Below are 18,705 nucleotides of genomic sequence, written 5' to 3'. Positions count from 1 at the left end.
CAAATGCTGTCGATTGAGCTTAACTTGTTTTGAACCCAGAATATTCCTTTAAAATATCTTTCAGCATTAATGGTTTATTATTGCATATACTACCATTTTCAGAAAAAAGTATAGTTTGTAGGGTTTCAACATGTCTGAAATATAAAAATGGACGATTCCAGCCCCACATTGGTCTAAATTATGTAACTGGCCAATAAACATACTCCATTAATGGTCTGCGTGCTTTGCGATTTTGTCAAATACTTATAAATGCCTTCCAGTGAATTCTGGATAAAAAAAAATCTGCAAAATTAATTATCATGACAGTGCTGCTGATAATTAATTAGGCATGTGAATTGTCAGGGACTGTATCCTGAACAAACTTGAATTATTCAGCACAAAAAGAACACCACCGCTCCTCGATTTCAACATTTAAGCTTTTTGAGGAAGGCCTAAAAAGTATGTAATAGTGTAAAAAAATAAAACATTTGGAACTTGTTCGAAAAATCTCCCATTCTCGGCAGTTTGCAGCTCGGTTTCTGGTAACCTTTAGCACAGCAAGATTAAACATTTAGTAGGTTAACACTGTTATAGCCTACTAGTCCAATAACTTGCAGTGTCATGTTTACCATTTAAGTGTAATGTTGCTCTTGCTCACAGTAGATCAATGGCATCTCTTTTAATTGTGGTCCTTTTTGATCGTCACTGGATGATTTGGGTTGATGGGTTTAAGTGATAACACCAATCAGCCTAACTCTGCCTATTGTGTGTCTCTTGTGACAGACAAGGCCATTAATCAAAGTATGTTTTCCTCTTTGTTTGTATGTTTTATTCAAACTTTTGGAACTTCTTTGAAAAAGTTCCCATTCTCTTCTGTTTGCAGCTCTGTTTCTGGTAACCTTTAGCACAGCAAAATGACATGTTGTAAACATTTAGTAGGTTAACACTGTTATAGCCTACTAGTCCAACAACTTTCAGTGTCATGTTTACCTTGTAATTGTAATAATGCTCTTGCTCACAGTAGATCAATGGCATCTCTTTTAAGTTTGGTCCTTTTTGATCATCACTGGCTGATTTGGGTTAATGGATTTAAGTGATAACTGAGCAATCTGCCTGTCTGCATCTATTGTGTGTCTCATGTGACAAACAAGGCCATTAATCAAAGTATATTTTCATCTTTGTTTGTTTGTTTGTTTGTTTTATTCAATAAAGCTTTATGGCTAACAGTATGTTTAATGACTGAAATAGAATTCTGTGACCAAAAAAAAAAACGGATAAACACAAACTTTGTAAATGCTAGCGTACTCTTTGTTGTCAAGTTTATTTTTTTTATTTTTAGTTTGTGCTGTTCATCACAAACTCAAGTACAAAAAGGTAGGACACATTTTATCGTGATTGGGCTGTTTGTTTTATAATGCAACATTGTTTATATGTATGAGTAAAAGATCATCTGTTGGGAAGCCGTCACGTGCTGGTGGGTCACATGCTATGACGTGTTCATGAGGGCGGGATCAATATAGGCAAGATTCTCGACCAATAAGAAATGTAGGAATTTGCCTTCAGACGCTACAGCCTTATAAACTTGTGGGCCCCTTTGCAACAGGGAACATTTTCTTCTGAATATCAGCAATACGGGTGAGTTTGTAGCTTTTACAGCAGGATGGGCTGTTGGTGTGTTGTTGTTTTTTTGTTTATTGCTTGAAAAGAATTGGACATTTTAATGTAATTTGTAATACATTTTCATTTTAACAGTCTAACAATTACTTTATGGTTAAATAATGTTTCGCCTTATCTACAACAATATGACCTTATTGCGTCACACTTTAGCTGATACAAAGTGCATTCTTATGAATTGACTGTACTGTCTCTCGCGATACACTTGTTTTTTTCTTCTTCATTATTATTAATTATTATTATTATATATTCTCTTATTTTAGCAGCGCACCAAGACGTTTGTTATAACAGATTCTAACAAATCGTTTCCTTTTCGATTTCCGTGGCCTAGTTTCGCTCTTTGTTTTCTTTTCCTGGGAAACGGTGGGCTGGAACCACTCAGATCCCGTGACTGCTGCAACGGGAACATTTTATTCCGTGTCCAGACGAGTGTGTCTGTAGGCCCATGTAAGCAAATATATTTATAGAATAACTGCTTCTAATGGTAGACGAAACTAGGCGCAATTAGGACACATTTGTTCTTATTTGTTATATCACATTTAAAAACAGTATAGGCTACTGTGCGGTATTGGTCGCATATCAGACAGACAGTTTGTTTTTAAATAAATTTCCAGGATTAATGATTCCACACCATTCAGAGTACTCATTGTTTATTATCCGTGTGTAATAATGTTATTACCTGCTGTTTGTTTGTTGCTTGCATGCTGTAAACAAAGATTTCGTGGCAGTAACCTGATCTGCAAGGCTGGAAATCCATTTTAAATATACATCAGAGTTAGGTGACTGGAATGTGAGGTGAAATGTCTGATTTTGCTTCATTGTTTTCTTCAGTGTTTTCATCATGAGGATCTATTTAGCGGCATTTGCACTTTGCCTTAGTGCAGTATTTGCTGCTCCTACTTTGGACAAGCAGTTGGACGACCATTGGGATCAGTGGAAGACCTGGCACAGTAAAAAATACCATGAGGTAAGATTTAAAGGCTCATTACTGTCTTACTGTTTCACTAGGCAAGTTGAAAGCTGAATTTTTCCCGAAACTTAATGTTATCTCTTGTTAACACAGAAAGAGGAGGGGTGGAGGCGGATGGTTTGGGAGAAGAACTTGAAAAAGATCGAACTGCACAACCTCGAGCACTCCATGGGCAAACACACCTACAGACTCGGAATGAACCACTTTGGTGACATGGTAAGACTTTAAAAAGCTCATTTATTTGGGTGTTTACATGTTGATTTGGTGAAACTCCCTCAGCATTCATTAAATGTCTCCATGTCCACAGACCCACGAGGAGTTCAGGCAGGTAATGAATGGCTACAAGCACAAGAATGAGAGGAGATTCAAGGGTTCCCTTTTCATGGAGCCCAACTTCCTGGAGGTCCCAAACAAGCTGGACTGGAGGGAGAAGGGATTTGTGACTCCTGTGAAGGATCAGGTGAGATATTAAAAACAAGACATAAGCCCTGTCCCCAAACAGTTAGAACTGATGAGATTTCTTTGAGGGAAAAATTGGTCTGGCCACTTTAGATATGATATGTATATACTGTCCAAAGATCATATCTTTCAATGTATTTGCCTGGTGTATCCGTAAGAGTGTAGTTATGTGACAAAACAGCATATACAGAGCCTCTTCCTATAAATGTGTAGTGCATTATTTTTTGTCTAAGCATTGTCAATTTTGACTTTTACAGGGTGAGTGTGGTTCTTGCTGGGCCTTTAGCACTACTGGAGCCCTGGAGGGTCAGATGTTCAGGAAGACAGGAAAACTGGTGTCTCTGAGTGAGCAGAACCTGGTTGACTGCTCCCGTCCTGAAGGCAATGAGGGCTGCAATGGAGGTCTCATGGACCAGGCATTCCAGTACATCAAGGACAACAGTGGTATCGATTCAGAGGAATCCTACCCCTACTTGGGAACTGTAAGCATATTACATTGCTTATTGTTGATTACAAAATTATTCTCATGAATTAGAAAGAATTGCAGTTACATTATTGAGCCAATGCTTTTACTATTACATACATTTTTACAACCATGTTGCTACCTTTGTTTTCAGGACGATCAACCCTGCCACTATGATCCCAAATTCAATGCAGCTAATGACACCGGATTTGTCGACATTCCCAGCGGAAAGGAGCATGCTCTGATGAAGGCTGTCATCGCTGTGGGGCCAGTGTCTGTGGCTATTGATGCTGGTCACGAGTCTTTCCAGTTCTACCAGTCAGGTATGCATATTAGTAATGATAGAGTACTTGTATGTAATTTTAGTAAATTAGCCTTTTAGGATTTCTGATACAAACTAATATAATCCCACTGAATGAGTTACACTAACCGACATACATGTCTTGTTAGGTATCTACTTTGAGAAAGATTGCAGCAGCGAGGAGCTAGATCATGGTGTTCTTACCGTTGGTTATGGCTTTGATGGTGAAGATGTTGATGGCAAGAAGTACTGGATTGTCAAGAACAGGTAAGAAAACTGTAGTCTACATTCTGATCAAACCCTCATACTTATTCAAGGATGGTCAAAGTTTAAAGTCGGTGTTAACCCAACATGTTTTTTCTTTACTCTAGCTGGAGTGAAAACTGGGGTGATAAAGGATATATCTACATGGCTAAGGATAGACACAATCACTGCGGCATTGCTACAGCAGCTAGCTACCCACTTGTCTGAAGAAGAATACCTAGAATATCAAGAAATAGAATCAGAAGGCCACATTAGTGTCTCAGGTGCCTGAGTGGCTCACTGAAGCCCAGTGTAGTGAAAAATAATTCACTTGAAACAGATGACTGTTTGTATTGCAGTCTATGAGTCTGGACAGTCAGAGAATGAAACCTCAACACTATAGGTATTGCGTGACACAATGTTTTAGGGAATTTATGCAATTTGTGTGCCATTAATTTTAGTTAATTTTGCCTCAGTGTATTGTAAATACATGCTCTTCACTGTGAATTTAAATGTAAAAAATTTTTTTCTACTCTATTGTATGATCAATAAAACTTTTAAAAATGTAACTTACTGGCTTGGTTTTCTATCTAGCTTTTTTTTTTTTTTACTCTTTGCCAAAAAACGTTTCATAACCACATATTTTGCTGATGTCTTCATCAACATTTAAAGTTTTGTTAATTGGTTGAGATAAATCCAATCAAAAAAATTCTCAAAACTAGTGTACCTAGGAATTTGTCTGGTTCTTATCTATATGTCTGATTGGTATTGTCTGTTCTGTCATGCTTTCTTATACTTTAACCCAAGGAGCAGAATATGGTGGATAAATATATCACTGATGAGGGGTTTTAAAGAAGAAAAAAAGGCATTTTTGGAAACTTGGCATGTCAAAATATTCCTGATTTTTTTTCACCGTACCTGCTATGATCTTCTGGAGAGGTGAAAATTAACATGGAGAGCTGTAGTTTTGCTCCAGCAGTACAACATGCCCTATTTTTTTTTTCTCTTGGCATGTTGCCATGTAGTCACTAGACTGGTAGAAAAGGGGTGGAGGTTATTGGGTTTTGCAGCTTGTGCGAGTGAGGAGGGGCCCTGTTAGATTAAGAGGGTGTAGACATTTTACCAACTACCAGGCAACACATTGCTGAAGGCACATGTTCACATTATGAAAAGGAGGAAGAAAGACACAGTGGTAAAACCTGAAAAAAAAAAAAACACAGAAGGCCATTCTAATAAGTAGCAAAGAAAATTGCCTTGAACCTGATGTGTGTAAAAAAAAATTAAATAATTTTTACAAAAAATTACTTCTTGTGCCCCAGATTAATGTCAACTACAGTATAAGTAAGCCAGTTACTAGCACTTTATTAGGAACACCTGTAAACCTACTTATTCATGTGATTATCTAATCAGCCAATTGTGTGGCAGCAGTGCAATGCAAAATATCATGTAGATACGGGTCTGGAGCTTAAGTTAATGTTCACATCAGCCATCAGAACTGGGAAAAAATTTGATCTCAGTCATTTTGACTGTGGCATGATTTTTGGTGCCAGATGGGTTGGTATGATTATTTCTGTAACTGCTGATCTCCTAGGATTTTCACACAAAACAGTCTCTAGTTTACTCAAAATGTTGCAGAAATCAAGAAACATGCAGTGAGTGGAAGTTCTGTGGACGGAAATGCCTTGTTGATAAGAGAGGTCAATGGAAAATGGTCAGACTGGTTTGAGCTGACTGAAAGGCTACGGTAACTCAGATAACCACTCTGTACAATTATAGTGAGCAGAATAGCATCTCAGAATGCACAACATGTCAAAACCTTGAGGCGGATGGCTACAACAGCAGAAAACAATATCGGGCACTTTAATAGGACCATATAGTGTTCCTAATTAAGCGCTCAGTGAGTGTATATATATATATATATATATGTGTATTGATTGCCCTAAAAATGTGTAAACGTTGTGGCTCTGTGGCACTATCAAAACATTCCTCTGTTTGTTTGTGTGACCTATTCAACCCAACACAGCAACATTGGCACAACCAATGGTGTGAATTTCAGGCGGGACTATCTGTTTGTTCAATGAATGGAAGATCGGGGAGTTTTCTGAAATCTGTTTGAAAACAGACTATTTTTGCGATTCTTTTTGGTGACGCTAGTGGTGTAGAAATTACTTTTGCTTAAATGGTTTGACTTCAGTTGTTTGTTTGTTTTATTTAGCTGAAATGAAATAAAACGGCACAATATGTAGATTAATGGGAATTTAATTGGGTTCTCACATTTATCACCTTGGATACAATGTTATGATGCAAGCAGTTTACTTTTCTATGGAATTCCATACTTTTCTGCCCTATCTTTGATTTTGTTTAACAGAGCAAATCAAAATAGAAAAGAAATTCACTGTAAATATCTATTTCTGATGTTTCTTGACAAAAGACAAGTACTCTTCCACATCATATTGGGAGCCCACCACAAGGGGCACCCTCTGGTGCAGTGTCTCAGGATTAATATCCAGGACACGTTGAATGCCTGTGGTGGCTATTCCTCCAGCCTGTTCTATCAGGAAGGCGATGGGGTTACACTCATACAGCAACCTCAGCTAGAGAGAATAAAAGACAAGAAAAAGAGAACTTCTAAATCTTGGCAAGACATGTTTCGCTGATATGCCCATCAATACAAGTTGAGTTTTATCAAATTCATTCAATGCACAAATCTGTGAGCACTTATCGTAGTTTTATCTTGACTTTAAAGTCAATATGCTTTATTTTCTTATATCACATTGTGGATTTGTGTCAACAAGGAAATATTGAATATTTTTGTGCTCAGTCACACCTTTTGTGTGTGTGGGGGGGGGGTGTTTTGGATGGTTTACGAGGACATTTTTTTAGGTTACAAACTGGTAATTACAAGCGAATTATGCTATAAATGTGGTTTGTGAGGACTGTTTTATTTTTTTACAAATGTAAAAATGCAGAACGTTATTTATGAGGGTATTGGGTTTAGGGGTAGGGTTATGGGATAGAATCTATAGTTTGTACAGTATATAAATCATTATGTCTATGGTTTTTACTCATAAGTATAACGTTTAAACTGTACAGCACTTCTTGAGATGCAGCATGGCCTGCAGATACTATATCTGGATCAGCTTTTCAGCTGTAAGTATTTGCAAACATGGTACAAGCCTCATGTTATACAGAATGTTTAGCTATTGCTATGAGTGACACAGTTCTAGGTAATTCAACCTGAGTGGATTAATGTTATGAGAATACGCCTTGCCTGAACCTGCAGTAAATCATAAAGTATTCTACAGTATACAGCATAACACAGAATAAGATAATGGATTACTGAAGTGTGCTAATACCAGGGTTGGGAGGGTTACTTTTGAAATGCATTCCACTACAGATTACAGAATACATGCTGTAATACATTCTCTGAAAAACCTAAATATCTTATGCAATGTTGTTTCTAAAACAAGATCAATCAAATTGATCTTGTTTTAAGGATTTTTAGATATTTTTACAGGAAAACAATCCAAAAATGATTATCAAGAATATGATTTTTGCCCTGATATCAAAGGTCTTACTAGAAAAAAAGAAAATAGGATCCAACGTGAATTTTCCTGATAAACAAATATTATCGTGTCTGGTAACATGTGCATGTAAAATGGCAAGTAATAGCATTTTAGCATAGGGTAAATCTTACAATTTACACAAGGTTTATTTCTATTTCTTCTGCCCAAACTTACTTCAAACTTACTTCTCTGTCTGCTCATATAAATGTAACACATCATAAGAAAGTGTTTCACCGCTGTTCAAATGCTCTTTGGATCGCATAATTTATATGTATAAATGTTTTCCATCTAAAAGGACTAAATATGGCTTTAGTGAAATGAAATGAAACAAATGACAATAAAATGCAAAGTAATCTCTTCAGTAATCAAAATACATTTTGAATGTAACTGTATTTTAATTACCAATGATTTAAATTGTAACTGTAGTGGAATACAGTTACTTATATTTTGTATTTTAATATGTAATCCTGTTACATGTATTCTGTTACTCCCCAACCCTGGCTAATACATTATGCCAGAGTGACCATGTCTGCTGGACAGAATCATATTACAGATTAATCCAAATGATATGATGCTTTCAAGTTTTGGATGGTCAGTTTCAAAAATTCTCCTTTTTTAAATAGTTGTTATGATGAGTTTCCACATTTTTTATGAGTTTCACAGTTCTTAATGAGACATTAACTAAATAAACAAACATAACAACTCACCATTCCTTTTGGACTCTTTTTATTGGCTGGGTACATGAAGATGCCACCATAAGCAATGGTGCGGTGCACATCAGATACCATCGAGCCAACATACCTGGCACCATACGGGGCACTGCCATCCTGTAAGACATATCACATGTAGGACATGTTTTCATCATTATTCACTTGAATAACCACACAGTAACAACTTTTTTACTACAGTATATTTATGCTTTTCCTTAGATATATTGTACTACAGTTTGGAAACAAAATAAAACCATGGTTTTTACACCTTTTGACCAATGAAATTGCATGACTTTTCCATTTATATGTGAGTACTGTATTTAAAAATATTTGTACATGGATTCAAAATTATTAAATATAGTTATTATTTTATTTTATATTTTATTAATTAATATATAATTACATATAATAAACTATATTCATTAAACTCATTTTAAATTGCTTTCACAAAGCTAGGCATTTGAAATTATTTAATTTCAAATATAACAAAAAAACGTTAGTTACTAAAGAATTTCCATGACTTTTTTACATTTAAAAAATGTCCATGACATTTCCAAGCCTGGAAATCAAAGTTTTAAACTTCCCAGATTTTTCATGCCCATGGGAACCCCTGTAAAACCAAAAAAGATGTTGTCAAAAATGGATACATTCACAATGGATGTCTATAGGGCATTTGTTTGTACTTCGTTTTGACAACAATTTGTATTCACTTTTCAAACGAAAGTCTAAAAATTATAAAAGTCGAAATTATTTTCTGTGGTAATTGACAGTGTGCCACAGATGCTGTCTGTAGAGCTTAACTTGTATTTAATCCAGAATATTCCTCTAATGACATAGTTAACACATTACTGTAAATGACATAGAAAGCAGCACAGTTGGAAGCAAAGGTCACAGGTGTTTAAGTACAAAAGAGAAAATAGGAAGTGTTAGAGGATCCAGGAAACTGAAACTTAGCTGGATAGAACCACACATATGTCATGAAATGTAAGCTTTGAAATGTATTTTCCTTTATAAAAGATGTAAACAGTAAAAAAAGAAAGTGACCAAAGGAGATGAATGTAAAGTTGTGATACTTTGCTATGATATAGCCAAATCCACCTCAAGCATTGACAGACACAATATGCAAACAAATCAATACTTCATGAGGTCAGAGATAGCACGTCTCTGACAACAAACAACAACTACTGCCTCAAAAACAACATGGACTGATATAATATATAAATCTGTGTGGATTTGAAAATACTTCATATACATGATTAGCAAGTTTCTTATTTCGAAATGCAGATATCTGAATGTTTTTTATCTATCAGAGTCAAAAGCTTTCTTGTCTTGTTTATTCTTTCCTTCACATTATCATTAGATTGCGCATCTTAAGAATGAACAAACAAGAACACAAATCCCAGGAAAGACAAGATCTGACTTCTGGCATGATGTCATCTTCCACTAAAAATACAATTAACTTTTAATAATTAACCATGTGTTTACCAACTGACCAATGAAATATCCATACTCAGCATATTTTAAGTACACATTGTACCCAGTCTCCCTCTATACTTGTAATTAGTGGTGTAACACGAATGAGCTGTCTGCTGAGTCTATACATTCCATATTGTCATGGGTCAGAAAACAGAACTGGACTCATTCTGCAGAGGAAGTCTCTCGTCACTTTCCAGTATGTCACTTAACGTCAGCTGATGCTGATCACATCTGTGCAGTGACCTGTCATGCACAGTTTTGACCTGTCAGCATGCATGGTTCAGTATGGGATTCACAGTTTGGTTTAATCTGAGCAACCTTCAGACAAGCTAAGAAACATTCTCTGTTCTGTTGCAACTTGTCTGGAGCACATGAGTAAGGCTGCTGGATCACATGATGTTTGTGGTACAAAATATATCGTCATGCGGACTCAAGGGTTTGATTTGTTTGGGATTATGTGAGCTCTGATCCTGTGGACACATTTAGCTTGAAAAATCACAAGTTCTTGCTTGGCTTTTCCTCATAACACTTTCCCAACAAAACAGATAAAACAATATTATAGTGACATTTTATCTGTTAAAATCTCAAATACCCACCTCCGGGTATTTCTTGTGCTTTAAATACTCATTCACTGCAGGGTCAAAATAATTAGAATTGCCTTCATTGATGCTGTAAGTCTTCCCCTTTTTCTTGATCTTCACATTTCTGTCTGTCAGAATGAATTCGCCAATTGCCTGAGGAGGAACAACAAAAAATTTGAATTTATGTTACTGGCACACAAATGTGTCAGATACATTTGAGCTATAGTAACCAAATATAATTGGGCCACAGATGAGGAATCAAAACTATTTAATTGTAGCCACAAATAATTCAAGACTTTCATCTGAAATTGAAAAAAGAAGTGCCTACTCTTGAACCCTGTCTGAATGTGTAAAAAAAATCTACAAGTGCTAAACCACGAAGAGAAGTGAAACTCTCACTAATACGTTATATAAGAGTGAGCAGTGTAAAATACAAAATAAATGCTATCCACAAAAAACTTTTTTTCACCTCTCTATCCAAAATCATTGGTTTTCTCAACGGCAAGTCACACAGTTTACTACATTACTCTTTTTGTTTTTAAGACAATATTATGTTTGCTGTCTGTGCACTTTGCTTATATAGTTTTGAATAAACTGTAAATGATTCACTTTAATGTCTTCTAACTACACTGTTTCTTATGGAGGGCAATATATTGCCAGGATATATGGATATATGCCAAGATATATACTATCCTGTAATATATTGTTATGAAAGAACTAGGTGGGGGCCTGGTAGCTCAGCATTAAGACACTGACTACCACACCTGGAGTTGCAAGTTTGAATCCAGTGCATGCTGAGTGACTATAGTCAGGCTTCCTAAGCAACCAATTGGCCCAGTTGCTAGGGTGGGTAGAGTCACATTGGGTTAACATCCTCGTGGTCGCTATAATGTGGTCCTCGCTCTCGGTGGGGCATGTGGTGAGTTGTGCGTGGATGCTGCAGAGAATAGCGTGGCCTCCTATGCGTGCTATGGATTGACAGTCACAGACATGGAGGCAACTGAGATTCGTCCTCAACCACCCCAATTGAGGTGAGTCACTAAACCACCACGAGGTCTTAGAGTGCATTGGGAATAGGGCATTCCAATTTGGGGAGGAAAGGTGAGCAAAAAAAAATGTAAGAAAAAAAAAAAAGAAAGAGAAAGGACTAGATGTGCTACAAAGAAGTAAAAAAAAACAAAAAGTATAGCCAATGTTGCTCATTGGAAATAGGGATAACAAAAATTGTGAAAAAAGTGAAAAATCCAAGGCACTCGAGGTATAATTCCCCAGTACAAAGAGGAACATTTTATAGTTTTGTAAAGCCTGTAAGGTTAACAGCTAGTTTGTGAGCCATTCCCGCTTGTTGATCAGCTGTTGATGTTTTCACTGATGGCCAAAACTATTTGTGCCTCTTTGTACAGGGGAATTATACCCTGATGAAGGCTTTCTTAGCCAAAATGTGTTGGTCATTATACTGTATATGTTTTAGATGTCTTAACCTGGGTAAATAAAGGCTTTTTATTCCGCACCACATGAGTGCTTTGGATTTTTCTCTTTTTTCAACAACATATTGTTCATAAACCTTTTTCACAGACTGTAAAGATGCATCTCCTCATTATTTATTAGTATCTCACAGTAAAGTACATTTTTTTCTATATTTTGTGTAAATGTATAACATTATGCTCTTTGTTATATTACTCTGAAATTCGTTTTTAAAAAAACTAATTGCCACAGCTGCAGGGGGTTTCTATTACAGCTTCCGTGACAGTAAATTTGGCATCTTCTTGTTTACTCTTAATCAGCTACTCTCTATATTGTTCATCTTCTGGAAAGTCATTCAAATGTAATAGTGGACTTTTTTCTTTTGATTTTGAAACACCGCTGTCGAAGTTAACCCAGCAAATAGTTCCTTCCACGTTTGAAAGCATGGAGTGTGAAAAAGGTTTATTGGCACGTCCCTCAATGACAGTGGGCGTCACCTATCAAAGTGAGACATCTACTTCCATAATGACCTTCTCTTAAAGGATCAACACCTAAACCAATGTTACGGTCATTTATTGCATTTATTCCGCCCAATATTTTCCTTACATTTGATAAATGTATTAAAATTACACGATTGTCAAAATTTTGGTTGGCAACTTCATCTGAGTTAACAAGAAATCTCTTACTGTAACAAGCTCAGCAATAAACTCACTAACCAGAAAGTACAAAGAAATCGATTTGGAAAGGTTAGGCCCACCATTTGTGGTTAATATGATTACCACAAAAATGAATTTTGACTTTTCTTTTAAAAAAAAGTTACAGTGAGACACTGTGGAAGTGAACGGGGCCAATCAATAAACATTTAAAAATATTCACTGTTTCAAGATTACAGCCACAAGACATAAACAATATGCGTGTTATGATGATTTTAGTGTAAAAAAAAATAAAATAAAATCACCAACTAACCTTTACTGTGTAAAGTTATAGCCAATTTTACAATTTTGTTGCCAGGACGATGTAAAGTCAACAAACCCTAAAACGACCGTCAAAATGACGGCTGCTCATTAACAGCTCAAATAAAACATTAGTTTCAACAAAGCTTCACATATCTTTCTTTAAACCCTCCAAAACTTTGCTCCATTCATTTTCATTGTAAGTGCCTAACTAACCTTGATTTTTGCTTCTTCTTTTTTCAAATAGGGGAAAGTCAAAATGATCTTTTGTGGTAATAAACATTATGCCACAAATATTTATTTAAATAAAATTGAAAATGGGAAAACTAGTGCTAAAATTAAATACAGGGACATTTATTGCCTTAGTAAATTATTAAATTAATACTATTTTCTACCCATAGTTGTACCTTAAAATATTGTTAATGTTCCTCCTTATATGGACAAGGAGGAAACCCTGACGTCAAATCGCCATAGATATTCTAAGAATCTGTATGTTTGTAGGCTCTGGCAATATTATTAATTGTTCATCTATCCTTAGCAGACTTTAACTGTGTTGTGCTTACTGGATCCAGCATGAAGAAGTTAACTCCAGCCCCTGTACTGAGAGCCACTAGAGTGGCGCTGCCGTAAAGGGCATACCCTGCACACACAATCTGGTTGCCTGGCTGCAGGGCATCCTGGTCAGTTGCAGCTCCATCTGAGGCCTGTATCAGGAGAAACAACAGAGTCAGCACTGGCACAAGCAAGCTAAAATGATTTAATGTGGTGCATAGCATTTTAATCATTGATAGGCTGTTCATGTTTAATCAAATTAGTACAGATATATCATAACCCACAGTAACCTTTAGCATTCATCTTATGATACTTGTGGGTTTCAACACAGCAAAAATGCTGTTTCATAGCTAGACACAAGAGGTCCTTTATTAATTGTGTATTAGAACGGTTGTTTCTGTTAAAACAAAACAAGAAATGTAATTTGAACAGACATGCCATAATACAACAAGCTCAATGACACCACATGCAGTGCATTCATGTTACTGCAGTTGTGTACTATAGCTTACAATATGGTACTACTTATAAGAAAAATAATGCACTGTTAGCGTCAATTACACTTAAAAGTTCTAAATATGTTGAGATAATTTTTTTTAAAGAAATCTGATAAATAGAATAAAAAGTCATATTGAGTCATATTCCATTGCTTAGCCAATATTTGTCATCAGGAAGGGTCAAATGCAGTCAGCTACTGTACCTCTTCGATCTGCATGGAAAAGTAGCACAAGAACACCAAATATCAAATAAAGCCATTTCACACAACATGACAGAAAGCTACAGTCATACTATATGATATTTTGCATTTGCTTATGCAGTTCTCACATGCATCAATCAGTACACCTACAATTCACACATGCAATTCCTAAAAAAATGTTAAAGGTTCATTTCTACCAATATATTATGGATGTATTACATACTCACCCTTCTGTAGATGGCAAAGATGGTGCCCACGGGGGCCAAACAGTCAATGTTGGAGGAGCCATCCACTGGATCAAAACATACTATGTATTTCCCCTATGACACACACCAGCCTGAACTGAGTATACAGTCAAAATTAACTGGCGATCTCATGTGGTAATTATCTAAATGTGCTTCAATAAAGATGTATTAGTGCACAGATGCATTAGCCTGACACAAACTGTTTACATTGCAGTGATCATTCATTTTAAAACTAAGTAAAGGTACCATTGTTTAACCAGACTTGAATTCATGTTAATTATATCATTTATAAAAAAAAAATGCGTATTTATACCAGGGATGCACCGTGGAAATGTAATGAAAAAAACTATAGGCAGATAATTACAGATACCGATATTCTGCCACTTATCTTATTTTGTCACCAGATCAGTTTTTTACTTAGGAATGCTTAAAAAATAAAAAATAAAAATAAAAACTTCTCAGAAGTCAGAGTCTGCTGGTTTCAAAGCCTCTTGGATGGGTTCCATCATCATGTAACCTATAGCTTATGTAAGTGCCACTTTCTCGACTGTCACTTCCGGTTGTGGTGTTTTTTGTTGTTGTTTTTTTTACATTAACATAAGAACGAGGAAGAATCATTTATATTATTAGGAGTGCCAACCCTCCAAATTTGTGGCTATTATTATTGCTGGATTGTGCTTTTTGAATTCACAGAGTTTTTACCAAGTGTGTGTAAACGGAGGTACAAGGGAAAGGAGGATGCGGGAACTGACTTAACAATATAAATAATATTTAAGTAAATAAAAAGACACTCACAAACACATAAGGGCAGCTGCCTGTAATTTTCTCTCGCTCTCGAGCTGCTGTCTCCGGTCACCTTTATCCCTCGCTTGCCTCATCAGGCTGATTGGTGCCCCGCCCTCCTCACCGCTACAGTGTGTTACTAATTTACTATAAATAAACCATTCATTTTTAATTTCTGCATTTTAATGCTTATTACAGATATGCAGAATGTTTTAATTTGTTAGCCGATACATTGTGCATCCCTAATTTATAGGTATATTTAGATAGATATAGTTCCTGATTACACTTCATCCAATAACAGACAACTCATATTTATAATAATAATAAATGAAATGAAGAAAGACTACTTGAAATAACATTTTTGATTTAGGGTTGTTTAATTTAAAGTAAAAAAAAAATCTGAACTCAGTCAAATATTAACAGGAATTAAAGGAATGCTTCACCCAAACAGAAAAATGATCTCATCATTACCATCCCAGATTTGTATGATTTTCTTTCTTCTGCTGAACAACATTTTTCAGAAGATTATTTCAGCTCTGTAGGTTCTTCTTTTGGTTTTTGCCGATTCTCATTATTCGTGCATATCGCCACCTACACAAGTGTAGGAAAATGTACTGTAAAAAAAAAGGTCTTAAATATTGATATGTTTTTCACCCACACATCTATCATATTGCTTCTGAAGATATGGATTTTTGGAGCTTCAAAATGTTGGTACCCATTCAGTTGCATTGTGAGGACCTATACACAGCAAACATATTCTTCTAAAAATCTTTATTTGTGTTCAGCAGGTGAAATAAAGTCATACACATCTGGGATGGCATGAGAGTAAATGATTAGAGTATTTGCATTTTTGAGTGAACTCTTCATTTTTGTTCACAGTAGATCTGACATCATAAATGTAAATTATTTTGCATTCAATAATTAATTATAAAAAGTCATTTTATAATTTCTTTCATCCACAGATCATCTTTTTGACATCACCACAGTATGTACCCATTTTATTGTAAACGTTGTGACACAACCCTCCCTGTGTGATAGAGTAACATTTGCAATTTGTCTGGAAGACTAGCTCTGAAGTTTCATTTACAACAATAAGATTCCTACTTCATAATTATAGCCAATGCACATGGGCTTAATAATTTAAGACAAATTTAATACAAAACAGCGTTATGATATCACATGAATAATAAAAAAAATTAAACAAACGAAAATATCACAGATGAGATGCATTTAACAATGGTGTTACTACAGTAATATGTGTTTATATATTAACAGTGTTTAATTTTTGCGTTTACTATGATTTTACTACAAAATAACATGGTGATACTATCGTTACTGTAGTAAAACCATGGTTAATTTTTGTAAAGAATAGTTAGGGTTGAGTTTAGGGGTAAGAGTTGGTGTAGTTTGTCTGTGGGACATACTGCAGTGATGCCCCTATACTGTTCATATTTATTTAGAGCTGCAAATATTATCTGGCACTATTTACACCAGGGTGCAAACTGCATCTAGCATTATTTGTACCAGGATTGGGAGCAAATCAGACTTTTGGGCCCACTTCATACTATCCCATCTCCATTTGGTTCACTATAGGCATTTCTAAGTGTGCATTCATAACACATTCATGAACATGTCATTCCACTACATCAACACAGTGATTGTACCCTTTTCTCAGCAGGGGTGAAGATGGCATCCTTGTTCTCTTCAGAAACCAGCACGCAGGTGCCATAAGAGGCCTGCAGCATATTAATGATCAGATCATTGGAAAGCACATCCAGCTTCTTCTGCTCATCACCTGTGACATTCACTGAACCAGCAATGCCTTGACTGTGGGAAGTGAAGCCAGAACATGCTAATATTACAAAAAAGAAGATACTTATAGACAATACTCATAAGTAAGTATGAATAATAGATCTAAATGATTAAACAATTATAATGACTCTTTATTAAATTACAAATGATTATATTGAAGAAATAAACAGCCCCAAATGTAGGCCTAATGGGTCATTTATAGTGTGCTATATCTTTACAAAGAAAAAACTATATCACTAACTCCTTAGTAAATACAGCAAACAATGTAAAGTCCTGGGTTATACGCAAAGAGTTCAAGAGTATTAACTTAACAATGTGAATTATGTCCATTTGACCTCACATTTCTACTTCATCCATTGGTTAAGTTAAACAGACTCGTACTGTCACAACAAACATGTTTGCAACAGAGCTAAAGCACATTAATAATGCTTTCTCCAAAAATTTAAGACTACAGCTGTACTATTGTCATAATGCAGAATTAAAAAATTGAACTTACAGGTGAGCAAGTCCTGCTGTCCTGACAGCAGATGAAATCGCTTTAACGGCTGTTAATATGGAGTTAATGAGCTGAGTAAGTTCTCCTTTGGCCCCTTTCACCTTCCGCCCTGTCTCCATGATGAAGCGCGTGAGGGTCCATACGTCCACATCAAAGACGGACTGATCTGACATCCTTACAGTATCCCAGTGTGTGAGCAGTTGCAAAGGCAGATACTAACTGACTGCAGAGCCACTAGGCAGTACACAGAGAGTGGATGAAACCCAAGGTTATATTAGTGAAGGAGATCAGGAGACAGTAGTGTATAGTCTGAATTCTAATACAGCCAGAGCTCAACAGACCAGCTTATAAAGCATGCTCATGGAATGCAGCTAATTATTTATGTTTGCTGTTGGCACATGACATTTAAACAGGGGTTATGAAGTCATGGGTCATGAGGTAAAGTGGTCGTGGAGCAAAATACATTTTATAAGGATTTGTTTCCCAGTGAATATTGGAGGTCCTCATCAAAACTTTTATGTATTTATTTAGATTTATTTTATTTAGAGTGTTAGTAATGTGTTATCAACAAGTCAAATCAAACCTAGAACCTTCTGTAAACACATCAAACACATTTGAAGAAAATGCATACACAGAATGTTGTCCATGCAGTATATTTGATTTACAGTTTTGGAAAGTGCAATTAACATGTTTCTTAGACCTTATTTTAAATTTGAATCCTCCAGAGGCACTCTAGCTAAAATAAATTTACGTACGGGTATAGATGTCATTCACGTAATTTAAAAGATTTTGGCAGGTTGGCAGACTTATTTCCAAACAAGCACATAATCTACTGTATTACCTTCTGTAGGCTCCAACAAATGCCATCCTTTAACATGGCTAAATTCAAAAATGAAAACATAAAATTTAGCATAAATGCTATTAATAATTAACTTCAAAGTCACTTATTTTGTTTTATTTTCTCACTAACAATTTTTAATAACACGTCATCTTACCTAAAGGTAAAGTTCACCCAAAAATGACTGTCTTTCTTCTGTAGAACACAAATAAAGATTTTAGAAGAATATCTCAGCTCTGTAGGTCCATAATTGCAGCGAATGTTGGCCAGAAATCTAAAGGTCCAAAAAGCAGCATATAAGTAATCCATAAGTTCTAGAGATCTTTAGAAATGAGATGATAAGTGCGGCTGAGAAACAGATCAATATTAAAGTATTTTTTTTTACTATAAATATCTACTTTCACTTTCACATCTGAAAGACACGTGTGGTGCCTGTTTAGCTTCCA

The 18,705-nt window shown here is 35.7% G+C and overlaps 2 protein-coding genes across 3 annotated transcripts; one reads left to right on the top strand and one right to left on the bottom strand.

The window, feature by feature from the left end:
• The first annotated feature begins 1,484 nt into the window (after positions 1-1,484).
• On the top strand, positions 1,485-4,658 carry ctsla (cathepsin La). Of its 2 annotated transcripts, none has more exons than XM_052111166.1 (8): positions 1,485-1,614; positions 2,485-2,620; positions 2,717-2,839; positions 2,931-3,083; positions 3,340-3,564; positions 3,700-3,868; positions 3,996-4,113; positions 4,218-4,658. In XM_052111166.1, the coding sequence occupies exons 2-8, from the start codon at positions 2,495-2,497 to the stop codon at positions 4,315-4,317; spliced, it is 1,014 nt and encodes a 337-aa protein (XP_051967126.1). In that variant the 5' UTR covers positions 1,485-1,614; positions 2,485-2,494; the 3' UTR covers positions 4,318-4,658. The 2 variants fall into 2 exon arrangements, with proteins under 2 accessions (XP_051967126.1, XP_051967132.1); XM_052111172.1 differs by lacking the exon at positions 1,485-1,614 and adding an exon at positions 2,076-2,100.
• A 1,702-nt stretch (positions 4,659-6,360) lies between these two features.
• Positions 6,361-17,716, bottom strand: fbp2 (fructose-1,6-bisphosphatase 2). Its single transcript, XM_052111198.1, has 8 exons — positions 17,422-17,716; positions 16,778-16,940; positions 14,313-14,405; positions 14,089-14,097; positions 13,403-13,543; positions 10,438-10,575; positions 8,363-8,482; positions 6,361-6,683 (listed from the first exon to the last, which is right to left on the bottom strand). The coding sequence occupies exons 1-8, from the start codon at positions 17,592-17,594 to the stop codon at positions 6,495-6,497; spliced, it is 1,026 nt and encodes a 341-aa protein (XP_051967158.1). The 5' UTR covers positions 17,595-17,716; the 3' UTR covers positions 6,361-6,494.
• Positions 17,717-18,705: the final 989 nt, after the last annotated feature.

This window comes from Xyrauchen texanus, chromosome 3 (assembly GCF_025860055.1).
Source record: "Xyrauchen texanus isolate HMW12.3.18 chromosome 3, RBS_HiC_50CHRs, whole genome shotgun sequence".
Taxonomy (NCBI): domain Eukaryota; kingdom Metazoa; phylum Chordata; class Actinopteri; order Cypriniformes; family Catostomidae; genus Xyrauchen; species Xyrauchen texanus.
The sequence above is the reverse complement of the archived record's forward strand: the minus strand, read 5'-3'. Positions and strand labels throughout refer to the sequence as shown.

What these genes read in the sequence shown, in the direction of transcription:
- ctsla (XM_052111166.1), top strand. Translation starts at nt 2,495, where the DNA reads ATGAGGATCTATTTAGCGGCATTTGCACTTTGCCTTAGTGCAGTATTT. An exon ending in TTTCCAGTTCTACCAGTCAG is followed by an intron (nt 3,869 to 3,995) that starts GTATGCATATTA and finishes ATGTCTTGTTAG; the next exon opens with GTATCTACTTTGAGAAAGAT. An exon ending in TACTGGATTGTCAAGAACAG is followed by an intron (nt 4,114 to 4,217) that starts GTAAGAAAACTG and finishes TCTTTACTCTAG; the next exon opens with CTGGAGTGAAAACTGGGGTG.
- fbp2 (XM_052111198.1), bottom strand. Translation starts at nt 17,594, where the DNA reads ATGTCAGATCAGTCCGTCTTTGATGTGGACGTATGGACCCTCACGCGC. An exon ending in AGCACAAGAAATACCCGGAG is followed by an intron (nt 8,483 to 10,437) that starts GTGGGTATTTGA and finishes TATGTCTTACAG; the next exon opens with GATGGCAGTGCCCCGTATGG. An exon ending in AAAAGAGTCCAAAAGGAATG is followed by an intron (nt 6,684 to 8,362) that starts GTGAGTTGTTAT and finishes TATTCTCTCTAG; the next exon opens with CTGAGGTTGCTGTATGAGTG.